Source organism: Xiphias gladius, chromosome 23 (assembly GCF_016859285.1).
Source record: "Xiphias gladius isolate SHS-SW01 ecotype Sanya breed wild chromosome 23, ASM1685928v1, whole genome shotgun sequence".
NCBI lineage: Eukaryota > Metazoa > Chordata > Actinopteri > Istiophoriformes > Xiphiidae > Xiphias > Xiphias gladius.
The window spans coordinates 20,366,700-20,383,702 of NC_053422.1; the positions used below are offsets into that span (position 1 = coordinate 20,366,700).

Below are 17,003 nucleotides of genomic sequence, written 5' to 3' on the forward strand. Positions count from 1 at the left end.
AATAAATTTGTAAAAATTTCTAAAAAACATGTTTTCTCTTTGTCACTATGGATTACTGAGTGTAGATTGAAGGGGAAAAAATGTAAATTTTATCAATTTAAATGAAATCTATAACACAATATAGTGTGGGAAAACTGAAGGGGTCTGAACACTTTCTGAAGCCACTGAATCTCAATTTACATTTGTTGATTGTAATACAGAAATCAGAAACGTGGCATATATTAAAATAACAAAATGACAACATAAGTCACAGACAAGAGGTAACTTTAATTCAACATTGTGAGAGTCCAAAAGTTATCTTACAGCTCAATTCATCAAAAACAATAACAATCTATACAGTAGAATTTTTTTCTTCCCTTATAACATAGAGCTGTTCAGTGTATTTGCAGTCAAAGACAAAACGGAGGAAAAAAATAGACACCAGCTATTTGGTTTGCATCTTTTTTTTTGTTGTTTGTTACCTAAATACAAAACTTTGTCACCCATTACCAATATTCATAATCAGGATGGAACTTTGCTTACAAAGAAGCCATTGTATGACAACAGACCTCTGTAGTTCATTTGAAACAGATATGGTGCTGCCCCTCCCGCCCCAGACCAGCTCAGGCACACAAGTGCCTGAAAAACACTCGTCTGTCAGCAGGCGCCTCTGTTAAAATGGTCCTTTCTACCCACTTAACAAAACCAGGCTCTAGAAAAGAAAAGCAGAGAGAAAAGCCCTATTCTCTGTCCAGCAACAGCTTGAAGACACATGGCAGACACAAAGAAAAGACTACAGAAATGGCTGAGGGGCCAAGGAGCTCCCTTTCATGCTTCCTCACTTGTTCTTGTTCTTGTTCTGTTTAGCTTGTAATGAAGCTGTACTGTCCAAAGGCTAATGCAGGGAGAGGACTGGGGGATCGACTGTCAGATACTGGAGTCAGACCTACGACTCCATGTGTGAGATTAAAATTGTGCTGTGACAGTGCATGTCTTCACTGTGCGCCCCTTTGTACTACAATTAAAACAGCTCTGTGTTGTCATACCGTTGTGATCCTGTGGTTAGAGAAATATTACCATCATGCTGTTGAAATCGTTTCAATTGAAAAAAAGCTACATAATCGCTACAAAAAAGACAAAGTGTTTCTGTGAACACTAAAGTGCAATGAGCACAGCTGAGACAGGCCTCTCAGCGTTGACGGTCCTTCAAAGCATGCCATTGCTGTAGTATTATAGTACATTGGGGTGTGTGTGATCATTGAATTATGGCTCTTTGTATTCTAGTCTGGCTTCACCACCAAACAGAGTGGGTTTGTGCTTTGTCCCCAAGTTCTCATGAATTCCTCTGTGGCAATAGACAATTGTGGTGAGGGTAGAAAACTGTACATGTGATTGAATGAAGAATGGGTTTGCATTGTTAAGGCATCTAGACTGCTGGTAAAGATTACAGTGAGAGAAAAAAAAGAAAGAGTATATAGATACAGTATGTAAGCAGGCATAAATAACATAGGAAAAAAGAACAGAGGGGAAAAAAGAGGAACACAAAGAAAGAAAAACAGAGCAATTTCTTAGTTCTCTTGGTTTCCACACACACACAAAAAGAAAGTGTCACTCAAGAGAAGAACCCATGCATATTATCAGTTCAAGAACAGTTTCAATCTGAAAGCCTCAAAGAGTTCAAACAAAAAGATATAGATTTACAGTATATATTAATGTGTGTATATATTCTTAAAAAATCTACTTCAACCAAATACTCTGAATAAGATGCTACTTTTTTGCCATACAATAAACATTTTCATAAGGAAAAAAACTGAAAATTTTTATTAACTTACAAATAATACAAAAATAGACAATGGCATGTTTTGAATCAACAAATGAAAGCATGGTATATCAATGCAAAACAATCAACATACAAAACAAAACAAAAAAAGATTTAAAAAAAAGTCACATTTAAATAGTGAGAGACAACAGGAAATAATGAAACAAAACACTGTGAATTATGTTCACTTACTGTATTAAACTTACACAACACAACTAAACAGGAGTGAGAGGCAATGTACAAATACAAGGGATAAATACATTATTTATAGGATATTTTACAGGAATCCCCTTAAATGTATCCAAATCCATGTTTCTCATGTTTAGCAGATGAGATATTGACAACACACAGTAAATCTACCTTCTGCACTGAGAAGCTGCCTTAAGACATTTAATGTTTACATTTCAAACTATAGCTATTGCAAAAAGAAAAGAAATGTCAAATGAAAAATTCAACATTTTTATATACAAAAATATATGACATATATCACGCATTTATTTTTAATTTGATATTTGCTAGACTCCTTCAGTACAGTGCTGGCTGGACGCACACATCCTCGGGCTTTTCAAGTCTTCACTAAAATCTCAGACAAAACGTCAATTTTGGCTAAATCATCACCTTTTCTTCACATGACAAGCAGAAAAGCATATTGCAAACAGCTCAATCCTCACAGTTTTATTAAAATTCAAACAAACAAACCAAACAAAAAAAAAAAACAAATAGAAAGACATGGTTTCTGATGTTGAAAATAGCATAGGGTGATGTTGATACACCATTTTTAGTTTTATGGGATAATTAGCAGCAAAATTAGGGGGTTGATTTTGTTCTTTTCTGTATTTCTTTGCTTTTTTGTGTTGTTGACCTTAGTTCCATTTGGCCAGCGTGTCGTTATGTGGTTTTAGTAAGCCAGCTGAGCTAAGGAAAGCATCTTCTATTGTGACAGAGGTTACGTAAACTTCATGGCCAAACCAACACTTCACTGTTGTTTGTGCGAGTTACGGATTGCAAGACGGTGTGGGGCCTCCAGTAATCAAACCCAAACCTTACAGGCATAAACATAAAGATAAATAAATGCTCTTTTCATGAGGTCAGTGTCACACTGTGGGCAAACTATCAGTCTCTCTACACTCCATCCAACGCGGTGTCAGAGAAGCTACACTAATTCAACCAAGAGGGAAATAACATCACAAAGGTTCGTATTGTCCCTTTTTTTCTCCTCCCCTATCCCTTCAGATGAAATCCCAATGGAAAGGCCTGAGTTTAACAGAGTCCTGTGTCTTATCTTGACTTCCTTCAGTTCAGCTCCGGAGTATAACAGAGACTCGCCAGACTCTGCTGCTGTGTCTTTTCCTCTCAACATTCCCAAATCTCCAGCTATCCCAGATCCTCTACATGGGTGGAACAATCATCCCAGGAATCGCTGCTTTGTGGGAAAAGAGGGGGAGAAAGAGAGAGAGAAATGGGAGATTGTGGGGGGGGGGGTCGGGTTGAGAAAGAAAGAAAAAAAGAGAGAGAGAGAGGTCAGTCATGTGATTGCTGGGTTTCATCTGTCATCACAACAGTCACATAACAGAAATGTGCTCCAGCATCTGGCGAACAAAGAAGACTCTCCCTCATTATCTCTTCATTCCGAGGCCCCAAAATCAAAACATTTTTCTCTGCTGCACCGCTAACTTGGTGCGCACCGACAACATCACTCAACTTTTCGTAGGCTTGCTGAATAGCTTCATGCAAGAGCTGCCACTGTTAACTGTTAGCAGTTACATCGTGTAAGTCCATTGTGCATCATGCAGCATAATTCAGACATGGGAGAGAGAGAATGCAGTGACCTGGGATGACAGAGGTGATGAAATTACGCTCAACACTCGCACATGGAAATGGAATCCATTAGCCTTTCATGGGGAGCTTTATTCCAATTTTTACCTTCTTATATCATGCTCTGCCTTGCCACTAGCTCCTATCCTCATCTCCTCCCGCCCACCTCCCCTTCTCTCCTTTCCCTTCCCCCCATTTTTACACAGAGGCCATCACAGGGGGGAATTTTTCATATAACATATTGGCTCCCTATTGATTCCCCTCTCTCCTCAATCCACTAATTCCCTGGTTATTTCCTAAGTGTCTCCAGCTTGTTGGGATTAACAGAATGGTGTGTGTATGTGTGTGTGTGTATGTGTGTGTCTATGTGTATGTGTGTCAGTGTGATCCGCGCACAGTGGCCACTAGCCCTCGGGTCACCGTGGTCAGCGCTCATCAACACCGACAGAGGAAGTGAGGAAGTGCTTAGCTTGGGGCTCTGATAAAGATTCCAATCCATCATTTCTCTCTCTCAGGATCTCAACACCATACAACATCCTGCCTAGACGAAACAGACCCCGTGCTGCATTTGATGGAAATGGGAGAACAGAATGACCCTTGGTGGCATAACACCCCCACCCTCCCCACCATCCACCACCACCTCTTTACAGAGATACCCACTGGAGCACAGGCAGGAAGCAGGAAGTGAAAACAGGAAATGGAACACATATGGTGTGGCATGCTGTCTCTGTGACAAGTCAAGAGTGACAAATAAAAACAGAAAAGAGAAGGAAGGGTAGGGCAGGATGAGCTGGTGTTCACAAACGAGCTGTGGGATAGTGTGGAGTGGAAAGAAAACAGAGAAAAAGAGAAGATGAAAGAGAGGGATAACGTACTTCAGGAGAACGCCAGGCCCTGCAGAGAGCTGGCTGATGAGTACTTGCTAGAGTCCACAAAAGACTGATCTACAGTGAAGAAGGAGAGTGGAGGGTTCAAGAAGGGTAAAGAAAGGAAAAACGGAGTGAAGAGGAGGGAGAAAAGGAAGATGGTAGGAAGAAGTGGGAGTCAAAGTGAGAAATTGTTATCATAAGGAGGTGAATTAGAGCAGGGTTAAAGCTTGAGGATGAAAGTTTCTGAGTAAATATACTTTTAGCTACTGGAATCTTTCACTATAAACATAAACAGCAGCTCCAAATTCATTAGATACCATGTGAATAAATGCTACGTTGCTACTTGTTTGGAGGATTACCTTGCAGGCTGTTTGCGTTAGTGCTGGTGCACGTTGGCGGAGGGGAGTTCTGGGGTCGAACGACAGGGGCAAAGGCGCTCTTCTGCTTGACAGCGGCGGACACCATGTTGGCTGGAGAGAAGGAGAAGATGCCGGAGGAGCTGCTGCAGTTGGAGGGCAGGCTGGTTGACGAGGCCATGGTGGGGCTTGACGGGACAACTGAGAGGAGAGCGATGGGTAGGAAGCGGAGTGGGGGTTAAGGGGGTCATAGGGAGCACGTCAGGGAAGAAGGACAGGGAGGAAAGATGAAGACGGAAAGGGGAGAGATGGGGTTAGAGAGAAGGCCGTGGGCATAGGACAGGCAGACGGGATGAACAGAAAGGGACTGGTCAATGGACGATGGCAGGAGGGATGATATTTTGGACTCAGATCAACTGGCTGAGACTTATTTTAGTTGTTTAGTAATCACCTGGCAATGCAATTTTCCATAGCTAAGACAAAAATGTGTTTAGTTGGCACTGAAAACAGCTCAAAGCATTTTTTTCCTCTGATCAGTCTGTTTTGATGACTCATCCTGTGCTCAAGGGTTGCAACAACTTGATAAACATCTCCTCGCAAACTTGGGGTGCTGTACCTATTATTTCTTTCCAGAGCAACTTACAAACAAAGCCTTCCCAAATCAGCTTTATCACGCAAGAGATTTCATCCGACAGCCACTGCCAGTGGTTCCAATAAATACAACAAATCGGCTGATAACATGTGCTCGACAAAATCGCATTTCTTCGCTGCTTCTTTGTGCTATATTGCCATCATCTTAAACATGGGTTTATCTGTTGTTGACCTTATGTCCAGCCTTGTAATCAGTGTAATAATATGAAGGCTAAAGACCGGGTCACACCAGAAAGTAGCACAACCAAATTTATCCGCACGTCTACGCAAAATATTTGGTTGTAGGATCTTGGTGACGAAGGGGCTACTCACAGGGCCAGGTGAACTACTGTAGCTAGCGAGCTAGCTGCTAACATTTTAGCTCTAGAGCCATATCTGAGCTTCTTTCTATTTTCTCTGTACTGAGCTGTTTCCCCACCCCAGACATTTTTTTTTCTCAGGATTGTACCTCATTGCGTTCAATACAGTTTCTTTGAAGAGGTGAAAAAAGCTCTGCGCTAACAAGCTGGCTAACTGCATGCTGACTATCATTTAGTCCAAAGAAAGCTCATTAGCTTGGTTTCCGACAGGACAGTTAGACTGTGTACAATCAACTTCTATCTCACAACTGTCGTAAACTGTCATTGTTGGGCAGAAGTTTATACTCCGACAGAAAGGTTGAATAACACTGGATTGTGACACTCAGCTAGTAACCTAGTAATAGCTTCCTCTGTTTAGGATTCTCCAGGGGCACTGTCAAGGCCACTTTCTATTTGTCAGTTACACGATTTTGTGTCTTTAAGATTAAAGAGCCGTTGAACACTGCTGATCACCATGATTCCATTGGAATACATTAATTTTGGCTCAAACATTTACTGTTTTCTAAATGCTGGTGTGGCCAGGACTTGGAGCCTTAAACCTGCGAAATTCTGGACTTTAGTTCTACATCCTTACTGGAGCTCGGGATTAAATATCTGTGAAGATTTCACCACACAACAGCATATAGGAAAAAGCTTAACTTACATTTTGTTAAATATTTGGATTCTTGAAATTAAGGCTTTATACAAGATAGCTGTCGGCTGGCATTACTGTACTGGCGTTATTACAAATTGCCAACAACTGTAAGTCACATCATAATCAAGATGACCAGAAGGTTATCTTCGCAACCAAAACCCTGTCTCCTTCTGACATCACCCCATCCATCCACTTCTCCTGGGTTTGTCTTTTGTCTGCTAATGCACTAAGAGCATTTTCCTTCTCAGTGATTTTACAATCAGCCGAGTCGTATTTCACCTGCCTTCTGATATCTGCTTCTGCCTTTATTGTTGTTATTATCCAACACTTAGCTTTTATGGCTCTTCCTGACAAATCCTCGCAATAAAGTCATAATCCATTTATGAAGGGGCCTAACTAATCAATTAATGAAAATTGGACCTACAAAGCCAGGCCGAGGGGCCATTGATTGAAAGTGTCTGTGTGGGGCCGATGAGCCTGTTAAAATACTTGTTAACACCCAGAAATCAAAGAGCTGAAATGGAATTGCTTCTCTAGCAATTAGTTTATTGATTTAATCAAGGGTCTTTAATGTAGAGGGTGAATGTGTGTGTGTGAGTGTGAGCAGAGGTGGTGGGGTGTATGTGTGTCAGGGGGGTGCTAGGTGGTCTGCTCCCATGGCCAATAAAGTGGGGATTTGTGTTTGACTCTGTTCTTAAAGAAACAGATGAGCCAGCTGAACTGAAAGACTTTCTCCTTGTCTGTCACTTCTGGTTTCCACCTCCCTTTCTCAATTCCTGTCAGTGACTTACGGTTTTATGTTCAATAGGGTCTGATTCAATCTTTTCTGCCTTCCGTTACTTGATTTTTTCATCCCCTCTTGGTTTTCGGATCTAGGACATGGTGTATTTACTCACTAGCATAGGGCGAGTTGCCTGCAGATCCATTGAGGAAGTTGGGCGAGGTGCCCAAGGTTGCCATGCCAGAGTTAGCGTAGCCATTCATGCTAGTGGAGACAGAGCTGTAGCTACTCTGCTGGGGAGTGGAGCTGGGGACATAACCATGAGGGGACACACTGCTTGTACTCCTACTGAAACCTATGGACAGGGAAAGAGAGGGAGACGGAGAGAGAATAGGTGTTAGGGGTATAGCAGATGGCAGACAAAACAAAATGAGAAAGCCTACATGCAGTACTGCCAAATACTGTTTTCCTTACATGGCTAAAGGACATAGCAATATAAGCCAAAAGAAATTAAAAAAAAATAAAAATAAAAAATCTCAGACAGCATATGGCAGAGCAAGAAAGCAATGAACAGAGTGAAGGAAGAATGATATGAGAGGGAACTAGCTGTAATCCAGATCCTTAAAAAAGAGGCCTTTAACCCTACAGGCTCCTCTCCAAAATTAGATGCATTGATAAGGCAATGAACACTAAAATGACTCTGTAGCTCTCTTGTTATTTACAATGAATGAAGCCAGTATTTCTGACAGGACCTTTCTCTCCTTTATGCTTTACAGGGGCAGCCAACAGAAGGAGGACAAGATGGAAAGAAGGCTATAAATATACTGTACATCTCAGGTCCAACATGCTGACACTGGAGAAAAAAACAGCTGGATTTGAACATTAGGAATTTCTACTCGCTAGTGTAACAAGGGCCGCACTTCACTACTGTAGTACCCTCCTCTTCTGTAATTAGGTACCAACAGTTCCCTATTGTCATCTGCTATGAGATGGAGAACAGTAGCTAGAAGTCAAGCAGCTGATATCTGTTGTTTTCTTCATATCTAAGGATATTTCCAGATGAAGACGAAGGGGAGAGGAATAAGTGAGGAAGCTCATTGGAAGTATTGAGACACATCAAGAGGCTGGTCCATCCACTCCTCTCTCCTTCCCCTGATACATGTGATGAATCACCACTGACTGCACCCACATCTCTCTCGGTCAGACAGGGCCCGACCCCAGTCTAATATACACACGCCTAGGACCCCATCATATTTCTCCATCGTACTCCATACATGGCTCTCTTTTTGTCCATTCTTCACTTTCTTGTCATCTTTCTTTCCTCCTCTGAAGTTTTCCCTGTTTCGTGCTGCCCCCACCCCTCCTCCTCCTGTCCTCCTTTTTCAGAATCTTCCTTATTTGCTCCATGCTCTTAAATCAACCCCCTCTGAATTTCCCACATGAAAAATAAAATTTACCTGTCGCACTACTCATCTTTACAATTCAGCCCAAAAAGAAAAAACAAATAAATCAACACCACATTTCCCGTGATAATAGACTTTGGCTGTTTCCTGTTGAGTTTGCTCACCCTGATTGGCTGTTTGTGCCACCTCTGACCCAGTGAAGGAATTTACGGCCATCATGCCAGCATGGACGGAGCCGCTGCCAAGACTGGCTAGCTGGTTGTGCCCTCGTGGCACTGTTGTATACAGGGCCTCTGCGATATCCGCTGCTCGTTTCAGAATCATCTCCTGACAATGAGGGATAAAAAAAAAAGAGCTGTGGTCAGCAACAGAGGCAGGAGAGAAGAGAAGAGAAGAGGAGAGAAAATATGCCCTTGATGCAGGCTTTATGCTCTCACAAGAATGCTAGATCTCCACTCGAGATATTGCGCATGTAAACCTAGTAGGCTGAGTGGTTTTTATCTGTGGTCAGAGGGAGTGGTGGGATTGGTTCCAGTAAATGGAGGGAAGGCTCATTAACAGACTCATCAAATCTTTAGCCTGCCTCTTCCTCCATGCTTTGTGTTTCCATTCTCTTCTCCTCCTCCTTCTCCAGAGTCCACTGTTACTCCCACCTCTGCCTCTTCCTATCCTCCCTCTACATTTAGTTTTCACTGTACTTCTCCTCCCCTCCTCCTTAGCATATGAGCTGATAAAAGAACTAACATATTCTCATGTGTGTGTTTGTGGGTCCGAGATCTTGCGTGAAGACAGCAGGGTGCTGTGGGGAGACACCGCCTTTGATTCTGCCAGTGGTCCTGACCACAAACATAATCTTAGCTAAGATAAAGATATTGATGTTTGCGCACATGCATGTGCTTGTGTGTGTGTGTGTGTGTGTGTGTGTGTTTGTGCATTTACCTGGTTATTGTGAGGCATCCCATACAAGGCCTCTACCAGGTCTGCTGCTCTCTTTAAGATCACCTCCTACAATCAAGCACAGAAAGACAAAGGGGACTGATCATGAGTGTGACGGCTGAAAGAGTTCAGTCACTTTTATTACATTTCCCTTCTTGCATTATGCTGTGAATGCAGAACAGAGAGTGTGGGAGAGAGGAAAGAGACAGACAGAGGAAAGGAGAGGAAGAGAAATGGGCCTGTCCCCGCACTTTGTTACTAGCCGGGCAGTTTGGGAGAGCCGAGGGAAGATACCGTTATCTGTGAATAAAACATGAGCCTATATCTCTCTACCAGTCAACCATCTTCTATGCATCTTCTCCTCCCTACTGTCACCGCTGGGTCATGAATCTACTGCACATGATCAGGCATCAATCTCATTTAACACAACATATCATCAGGTTGACGGCTATACAACTCCCCTCGTCAGCTGGGACGCACCCGTCTCCTGCCCTGCATTAACCCTAGTAATGATCCAGGTGAATAGTCCTGCATCCACTTTGTGTGATAAATGCAGAACATCATCGCTCAGATGAAAACCGCCAAGTGGAATTTCCCACATCAAACATTTATCCTAACGTGGAGTTGCCGTTTCTCCGTGCTCATTTTCTACTGCTTTCCCTCCTTTCTCTCTGTCTCTATTCTTTTCCCTCCCTGAGCGTATGTGTGTGTGACTCCAGGCAGTCGTTATAAGTGCGTGTGTGATGTAGACACCTACAGCCCTACGAAACCCTTTTTAAAAGTTAATGTGCCGGGGCCAGGATATATGCTGGAGGCGCGACAACCAGAAAATTGCAGCCCCTCCCATCCAACCTTCCCCTCGTTTCTTTCTCTCCCTTCCTCTCCACCCGCGCGCACACACGCTCTGCGTTGTACCCTCCTGAGTGTATCCCTCGCTGTGAACAAGCCCTGGAGCATGTGTGCTCTCTGTTCTGTGACACACCGCCTTTCAATCAGACCTCATATTACACACAGACACACACACACACACACACACACACACACACACACACACACACACACACAGGCGCAGCAGCACACACCGCCACACACATGTGGAGGCTGTCGAGCACGCCCAGGACATGACGAGAGGGTCAGCAAAGCAATAAAGATTGTAGAGCGCTGTCCGAGGTGCTAAATTCACTCAATAATGGGAGCGCTGCCTCTGTGTTAACCTCCCATTACTAGCACTATCTGGGGGAAGCAGAGAGGGAGGCAAGAGAGGGGAAGGGGGGAGGTGGGAGACCAGAGAGGCGGCCTGCTTGAGGTGATTGAGAGATGTAGAGGCCCTAGGTAGGTAAGTGGTTCTTTAGTATGTATGCACCACTCCCCGCCTCCTTCTCTCTGCTTTTCCTCGACGCCCTGTGCCTCCCAGGGATTGCTAGATAGATGGATGGATGAAGGGAGGGAGGAGGAGGGGGAAATGAGGGAAGTGTGAGGCATTAGGACACAAACAGATCCACAGCTGGAGTGTAACGGTGTTCAGGGAGGACATGTGAAACCTCAGTCACTTCATCTACATTTTCTTTTGCCTCTGTCTGCACAGCCACAAGTCTCATATCCCTTCAGCTAATTCTCCTTAGGGCCTATACTCCTTACTGTCTGAGCATCTCCTCTTCTAATCTCTATCCTCTTCACCTGCGCCTCCAAACTACTTTCTCTTGTCTCCCTCTTCTTCTTCTCTATCCTCTTTTTCTCTATTAATCAATCTCTCGTGGTCCTGTGCACTGTCTGTACCTATCAGGCTCTCGTTAGCAAAGGGATCTGTCCAGTAGCTAAACACGATTAGGCAGCGCTCCAGAGTCGTTCTGATAAACAGATAAATGTGGTTAGTGCCGTGCTGCCTCCCTTGCTCTGTTGCTGTAAGGGGAGACCATTTCCTGGGCGCAGGGTCTCTTCCCGTAAAGTCAGGCCCACAGAGACGTCAACAGGAAGGGGAACCTGATCCAGAGCAGAGCCTGGCCTCGTCTGGCAGGGCGGTCACTCATTAACCGGCCCCAGACCCCCAGCTACACCACAGCCAGCTCTACACCCTGCAGTCTGGCTGTGCCTGAGCCACCCAGCACTCCCGCCTCACTCTGACTGCCTGACTATTAGCTAGAGCACAGTATGGGGGCTGTTTTCAGCTGGACACTGGATCATTACCACAACATAAAGAGATAGAACAGGCATTGGCAGATATCCTGCTTGTTTCCTGCTTAGTAGTGTGTGTGGAAGTGTGGGTTCATTAAGAATCCCCTTGCAGAAGGTGCCAGTAGAACAGAATACATTACACTCCCAATCAATTTAATCTCAATTAAAAATTGACTAAAGAACAGCTACAAAGAGTCTTTGCCAAGATAGTTCTGAATGGACATTTGTTGCTGTAGAAGTTGCCAGTGTTGCCCCTTTCCTGCCCCTCTCTGTAATGATTGAGGCCAACAGTTGAGAGAAGTGTGGTCAACAAACTGTTATTACCTCAATAAAGGCACAAATCAATAGAGCTGAAATGAACAACCGGGCCTGCCAGCTACCACTGTTCATTTAGAAGAGAAAGAGACACCGCTGAGCAAGGGAGAAAGAGGGGAAGAGGAGAGATGGATGGATACAAAGATATTTAGAGAGATACAGGGGGTTGATAGGCTAAAGACCAGAACTCACCAGGACAAGTCTTGTATCCACCAGACATGACACACAGAGAGGACAAGTGATTTCTCTATCTTCCCTCTGCATCTACCTGGGCTCTTCATCTCTGCCTCATGGTGACTCCCCTCCATTGTGTGTGTATGTATGTGCACGCACAGGCACAGAGAAGAGTGTATGTGCATTTCTCCATGTGTGTGTGTGTGTGTGTGTGTGTGTGTGTGTGTGTGTGTGTGTGTGTGTGTGTGTGTGTGTGTGTGTGTGTGTGTGTGCGCATGTGTGTATGTGTGCTGGAAGTAATAAAGTCCACCCGGGGTTGACTTCGATCCACTGACCCAGCAGGAGGTAAGACTGGACAGCTATGATGGATCACCTAACCTGCTTCTGCCTCTCTCTTCCTCTCTCCCCTCACCCCCCCCTTCCTCCCTCAATCTATCCCTTTCCTCTCTCCCACTTTGCCAGTCTAAATGACCTTATACTCAGTGGAAGGATGAATAGAGTTGTTTGTGTGTTTGCTGTGCAAATAAAGTGTTTGTTTGAGCAGAGAATGACCATGAACATATGATAAAATGTTTATGTGCATACTGCATAGTGTCATGTATTACCTACTGTCTGTAACACACAATCATTCCTCTGTATGTGAGGTCATGCTGACCTTCTGCCACGTATATCCATATATGCTATGAAACTCTAGAAGTTGTCAATACGTCCCTACACCATTGTTACCAAGACAAATTCCTATAAAATAATTGCATGTGGCAACCAGCAGGAGCACTGACACATGAGAGGAGTGGAGGTACTGTACCTTGGGTAATCTCTCTTGGTCTCCGGGGTGTCTGGGGATGACCTTCTGTAACCTCTGGAAGCCGTAGTCTATAGTTGGCTCGTTCAGCGCTAAGGACAAACAGGAAGAGAGATGGAGAAAAAAAAAATGTTAAATGCTTGGTTCTTAATAATGAAAACCCCTCCTGTTCAGGAGCAACTGACAGATAAAGCAGGAGAATCGAGTGACTGGTAGAAATGACTGAATTAAGCATAGTTTTACATGAATATTTCAACATTTAACTAAACACGTTGAAATGTGGGTGTTCTCTATTAAGTCTGGTGTGTGTCTTTGTTTGCCTGTGATGTAATGAATCTCTCTCTGTCGCCTGCTTTGGTGGTTAATAAAAAGACTGTCAGGAATCAGGCGTGTATGTGTTATGTGTATTTTTGTGCATGCATGCGTGTGTGTGTGTGTGTGTGTGTGTGTGTGTCCTGTGGTCTTGCGTTGATCAGCGACTAATATAAGCAATTACAGAGCCTGGTTCCAATATAACAAAGGCTTGATCGCTCCAGGGAACAAGCTAAACACACACACACACACACACGCACACACACACACACACACACACACGCACACACACACACACACACACACACACACGTAGAGACAGTTGCTTGCACTCACATGCACACACAAACACACCCACACACACAGAGTCAGATCATCCAGGCAGCAGGGAGAAAGTAGTCTCTCGGCATGCTGTGGTCGTGCTACGGTAATTGAATATGAGAAGATTTACCATGAATATTTAAACATTAGAATAAATACAATGAAGATCTGAGGCTTATAGTACAAACACTTCAGAGGAGGATTGTTGGATAAGTGCTCTCTCCACATAATTCATTCCTAATGTACTCTCTCTCTCTCCTCTGTCTTTTACCCTCCTCCCCCCTCTGTCTCTTTGTGGGTTGCCTGGGGAGTCAAGGCACATACATGGATAGCAGTCTTGACTACTTTTCTGGGCTACAGCCTATAAGATGATGCTTCTGTAAAGAGTTTGTGGCAGTGTATGTGGCTTTGACATGTGTGTAAAAAGTGAAAGAAAAGGAGCCATTATGCATGAGGATGGCCTGTATGGGTCTGTGCTGTCCGTCTGTTTCCCCTGTGGGTCGCAGCTTGGATGTTTCCTGAGGGCTGATGCCCTGCTCGCCTCACATCTGAGCAGCCAGGCTGACTAGGCGGCCCTCAGAAAAAGGCCCCTAGAGGCTATGAGTACAAGCTGTCCTGCTGGACCTCTAGTGACTTCACCATGGCGCCTCCTGAGCCACTTACTCAAACACACAAACTAAAATGAGAGCAAAAGAGCAGGAATCAGTGATGCTCTGTTTTGGCAACACAAAGGTATTTGGACAGCTCTCCCAGCGGCCCGTCCCAGTAATCCATAAGAGTGACAGAAAGGAAAAGTGAAAAGCTAGAAGAAAAGATGGTACAAAGAGGAAAAAGTAGAAGTAGAGATACTTCTGAAGAATGACACACATTACAGGCCAGCTGGTCCACTGATAAAATAAGCCAAAACAATGAGATGATCACATGCAACAAATAAAGTATGAATTATTTCTGAGGACAAATATTTGACATTACTTGCCTATTCTCTGATCTCTCTAAAGCCTCAAGGAGGATTTGCCCTGGATTAGGCCTGCAGTCTGAGGAGGGGATTGTTCCGACAACATCCTCTCTTTCGTCTCAAAGGCTTTTGTTTTTATGATGAATTTTTTATCAGTTCTCCACAATGTGCCAAATGAGCCTCGAGTGAACAATAGCATAAAAACCCAGAGACACACAGAGATACCCCCTATTACAAATAAAGAGACAATTTTGGTAATTGAGAGAGGAAGTGATATTGTCTCTGCTCGTTTTCAAGGACCATAAACCAGGGGAGGAGTATGTGGGGGACAATGCACACGACTAACTACCTGGTGGTATCTCATTGGGGATTATCTTGGTGTTTTATGCTCTTATATCTATGCTCAATATCTCCCATTTCACAACAGGAATTAGTGCTGAAAGAAGAAAAAAAAAACCTCTCCTCCCTCGAAAAAAGAGTGGTGTGCAGGTACACTCCAGGATTCAAAGCACACACTCCTATACAGGTATATTTATAATCCTTAGCTGTCGTTCTCCAGAAGAGCAAATCAAAGCCAGTAAAACATAACTGCCATAAATAAATGAATAGATGAGCAACAGCCCTGGACTAGAGGGATTCACCTAGCAATCACCCACATCAGATCAGATCAATGCTCATGGAAATTTCATGAAGCCTAGAATCCACACTGCTTCATATTTCACTATAATAACCCACAGAGCCGCAGGGGGAGTGTGTATGAAGGGGTGAAGGGGTGGGAGAAGGAGGAGAGGAGGCTAGGGTGGAGTGGGTGAAGGGGTGTTGGAGGTATGAGCTTCAGGGGACGAGTAAAGGGGTTGGATGTTTGGGGCTCAAAGATTAGGGGGGGTAATTGAGAGGTCAGAATGGTGGAGTCGTCCTGGAAACGCAGGAGGAGGAGAAAATACAGCAAGTGTCCAGTAACCCTGTCTCCTTCTCCTCCTGTGTCCCAACACTGTGTGTGAGTGTGAGGGGGGAGGTGAGTGGGTAGTGTACTTGCAGGGTTAGGTAATTGGCTTTGAGGCTTGATGTTAACACCTTAACAGGCCCTCAGACAGTGGGTAAGGAGCTGATCATATCACAACCCTCTGTTTCTCCCTCTTTTTCACTCTCTACTCCTTCATCTCCCCTCTCCCTCCTCATACCCCCCCCCCCTCCCTTCTCCAGTCTCCAGTGCTCAGGTGTGATCTCATAAGCGCTGCCTGGCGATCGATGCCGCCAGTGGCAGGGGGTTCAATAGCCCTGAGTTACGGCTTCATCCCCCCCCACCCCACCCCCCAACACACACACACACACACACACACACACACACACACACACACACACACACAGATGAGAGCTGCCCCCCTCCTCGCCACCACTGCACACACCCCCACCACCTACTCACAATCCAGATCAATACCTTACAATCTAATTTTTATCCATTTTTCCATAAACCCAGAGATTGCGTTTATTTGCAGAATCCGACAAGCTAAATAAAGCATCGCTTGAACATGTCAGGGAGACTAATGCATGGCTCGAAATTCATACACAGAAAACAGATGAGTAGAGCTTTTTGCTCCTAAAGGAAGGGAGAGGCTGAGGCTTAGGAAGGAGGAGAAGGAGGAGAGGATGGGGGGGACTCTACAAATCAATGGAGGTGTGTATGCTACTACAATCTAAGATCTAATTATCTGTTGCAAAAAGTGCACATCGACACTTAACAATACCTGACAGCATGCATCCTCACTGGGAGAATGCAAATTCTAAAAAATCTGGATGAAACATGTTTGCTTGAATTAGGATATAAGCAAACATAAGAAGTCATTCCCCCGGTGAACGGCGCTCATTTCAGCAGGGTATAAAATAATCTATGTTCGAAATCCATTTACATCATCATCATGGAGCAGATGCTCCTGTAATAAGAAGGGAGCATGCTAAAGAGGGAAGTCAAGCCACATGGTGCAGAAAATTAATCTCAATCTCAAATAGAGGTGTGAATTTCCTCGCAGTTAAGACTGTGTGCAGGGATTGTGAATGTGTGCAGCTATCTCAGCTGGCCCTGTCTCCAGCTGGAGAGCGGCTGTTTTAATCAACAGCAGGCCTGCACCCAAGCTCAATAAAAGACAGCACTCACAAATAGGAGCAAGACAAGTAATTGACCAGCCCTCGGTTGCACCCCACTTTTATTGCCAGATGACGACATGCTGCATTTGCGTGGCTGTGATGTGTGAATGTGCTCATGCATGAGTTTAAGTGTATCACGTGAATGTACAATATGTCTGTATGTGTCTGTGTCTACCATATGTCTATGATAAGTTTGTATCCGTAGCAAAACAAGCAACAGATTTTCTCACGTCCTCAGATATGTTTATACATTTGAAAGTGCTCAGGC

General features: G+C 44.2%; 1 protein-coding gene across 2 annotated transcripts in view; it reads right to left on the bottom strand.

The window, feature by feature from the left end:
• Positions 1 to 295: 295 nt before the first annotated feature.
• ebf1a (EBF transcription factor 1a) overlaps positions 296 to 17,003 on the bottom strand; it is a 54,425-nt gene continuing 37,717 nt past the window's right edge. The window contains exons 11-17 of one of the 2 annotated variants that reach the window (XM_040120417.1): positions 13,009 to 13,097; positions 9,546 to 9,611; positions 8,771 to 8,933; positions 7,379 to 7,558; positions 4,842 to 5,039; positions 4,489 to 4,557; positions 296 to 3,218 (exon numbers count right to left, since the gene is read on the bottom strand). In XM_040120417.1, the coding sequence (XP_039976351.1) occupies positions 4,490 to 4,557; positions 4,842 to 5,039; positions 7,379 to 7,558; positions 8,771 to 8,933; positions 9,546 to 9,611; positions 13,009 to 13,097 (764 nt within the window). In that variant the 3' untranslated portion in view covers positions 296 to 3,218; position 4,489. The remainder of the gene's footprint in view (positions 3,219 to 4,488; positions 4,558 to 4,841; positions 5,040 to 7,378; positions 7,559 to 8,770; positions 8,934 to 9,545; positions 9,612 to 13,008; positions 13,098 to 17,003) is intronic. The other variant, XM_040120418.1, reaches the window with a different exon arrangement.